The sequence below is a fragment of the Pistacia vera genome, unplaced genomic scaffold, assembly GCF_008641045.1.
Source record: "Pistacia vera cultivar Batoury unplaced genomic scaffold, PisVer_v2 Contig434, whole genome shotgun sequence".
Classification (NCBI taxonomy): Eukaryota; Viridiplantae; Streptophyta; class Magnoliopsida; order Sapindales; family Anacardiaceae; genus Pistacia; species Pistacia vera.
In genome coordinates this window covers 570-1697 of record NW_022196262.1, presented here as the reverse complement: position 1 = coordinate 1697, position 1128 = coordinate 570, and the positions used below count along the sequence as shown (strand labels likewise).

General features: G+C 39.5%; 1 protein-coding gene across 1 annotated transcript; it reads left to right on the top strand.

The window, feature by feature from the left end:
* The first annotated feature begins 207 nt into the window (after window positions 1-207).
* Window positions 208-702, top strand: LOC116143913 (class V chitinase-like). Its single transcript, XM_031429360.1, has one exon. The coding sequence runs from the start codon at window positions 208-210 to the stop codon at window positions 700-702; it is 495 nt and encodes a 164-aa protein (XP_031285220.1).
* The last annotated feature ends 426 nt before the right edge of the window (window positions 703-1128 follow it).

The window sequence follows — 1128 nt, the reverse complement described above, 5'->3', positions numbered from 1 at the left end:
AAACTACGAAAAAATAACCCATCAGTCGCTATACTGCCATGTGTTGGTGGTAGCGGTGTAAGTTATTCAACCTTTTCTTCAATGGTAAGCGATTCTTCTTACAGAAAATCCTTCATCAATTCCTCGATAAAAGTAGCCAGACTTTACGGTTTACAAGGAATAGACTTCTATTTGAGTTATCCAGAGACAAACTCTGACGGGTTCAACATGGGAATACTCCTTCAAGAGTGGAGAGCTGCTATTGATTCAGAGGCAAGAAACTCTAACAACTCGAAACTGATCTTGACAGCACAGATTCCATATTCACCATCTGTTTCTTCAACAAGTTACCCTATTCAGACGATGCAAAAACATTTGGATTGGGTCCATGTTGTGTCTGAAGATTACACCACTCCTCTCAAGACAGTCCTTACAAGAGCTCATGCAGCTCTGTATGACCCAAGTAATTTACGCAACAGGGATGCTGGTATAAGAGAATGGATCGATCGAGGATTATCAGCTAATAAACTGGTTTTGAACTTGCCTTTCTATGGCTATTCATGGACGCTCGAGAATCCTGTGAACAATGGTGTTGGTGCACCAGCAACGGGACCTGCCATTTCAACGGACGGATACCTGACCTACAAGCAAATAAAATATTACATCAAGCAATATGCTCCTGACGTTCGTGTAAGGTACAACTCAACTTATGTGGTGAATTAGTGGACAGAGGGAACAACTTGGATTGGGTTTGATGATGTTGAGGCGGTTACAGCAAAGGTTTCTTATGCCAAGGAGAAGAAGCTGCTTGGCTACTTTGTGGGGGAAATCTCTTTGACTCTTTCGATGATAATTGGGTGCTTTCTAGAACTGCAGTTAAGTTATGATCAAAAGAAACAAATAATAAAAATGGACAAAATAATAAGAGGCCTTTGTTATTAATCCTTTTTCCTACAACAGCAGCTGTTTTACTTCTATTAGGAATATTTGTGATATTTTACCGCTGGAGGAGAGATCTCAAATTAAAAGGTAAGTTCTACAGTTTCTTTACAATAAATGAATAATAAGCAGTTTAATGTGTGTGTTATTATTATTATTTTCTCTCTCTCTCGGTTGACAGGGATGGAGGGCTCCACTAAAGAATCCGAA

What these genes read in the sequence shown, in the direction of transcription:
- LOC116143913 (XM_031429360.1), top strand. Translation starts at nt 208, where the DNA reads ATGGGAATACTCCTTCAAGAGTGGAGAGCTGCTATTGATTCAGAGGCA.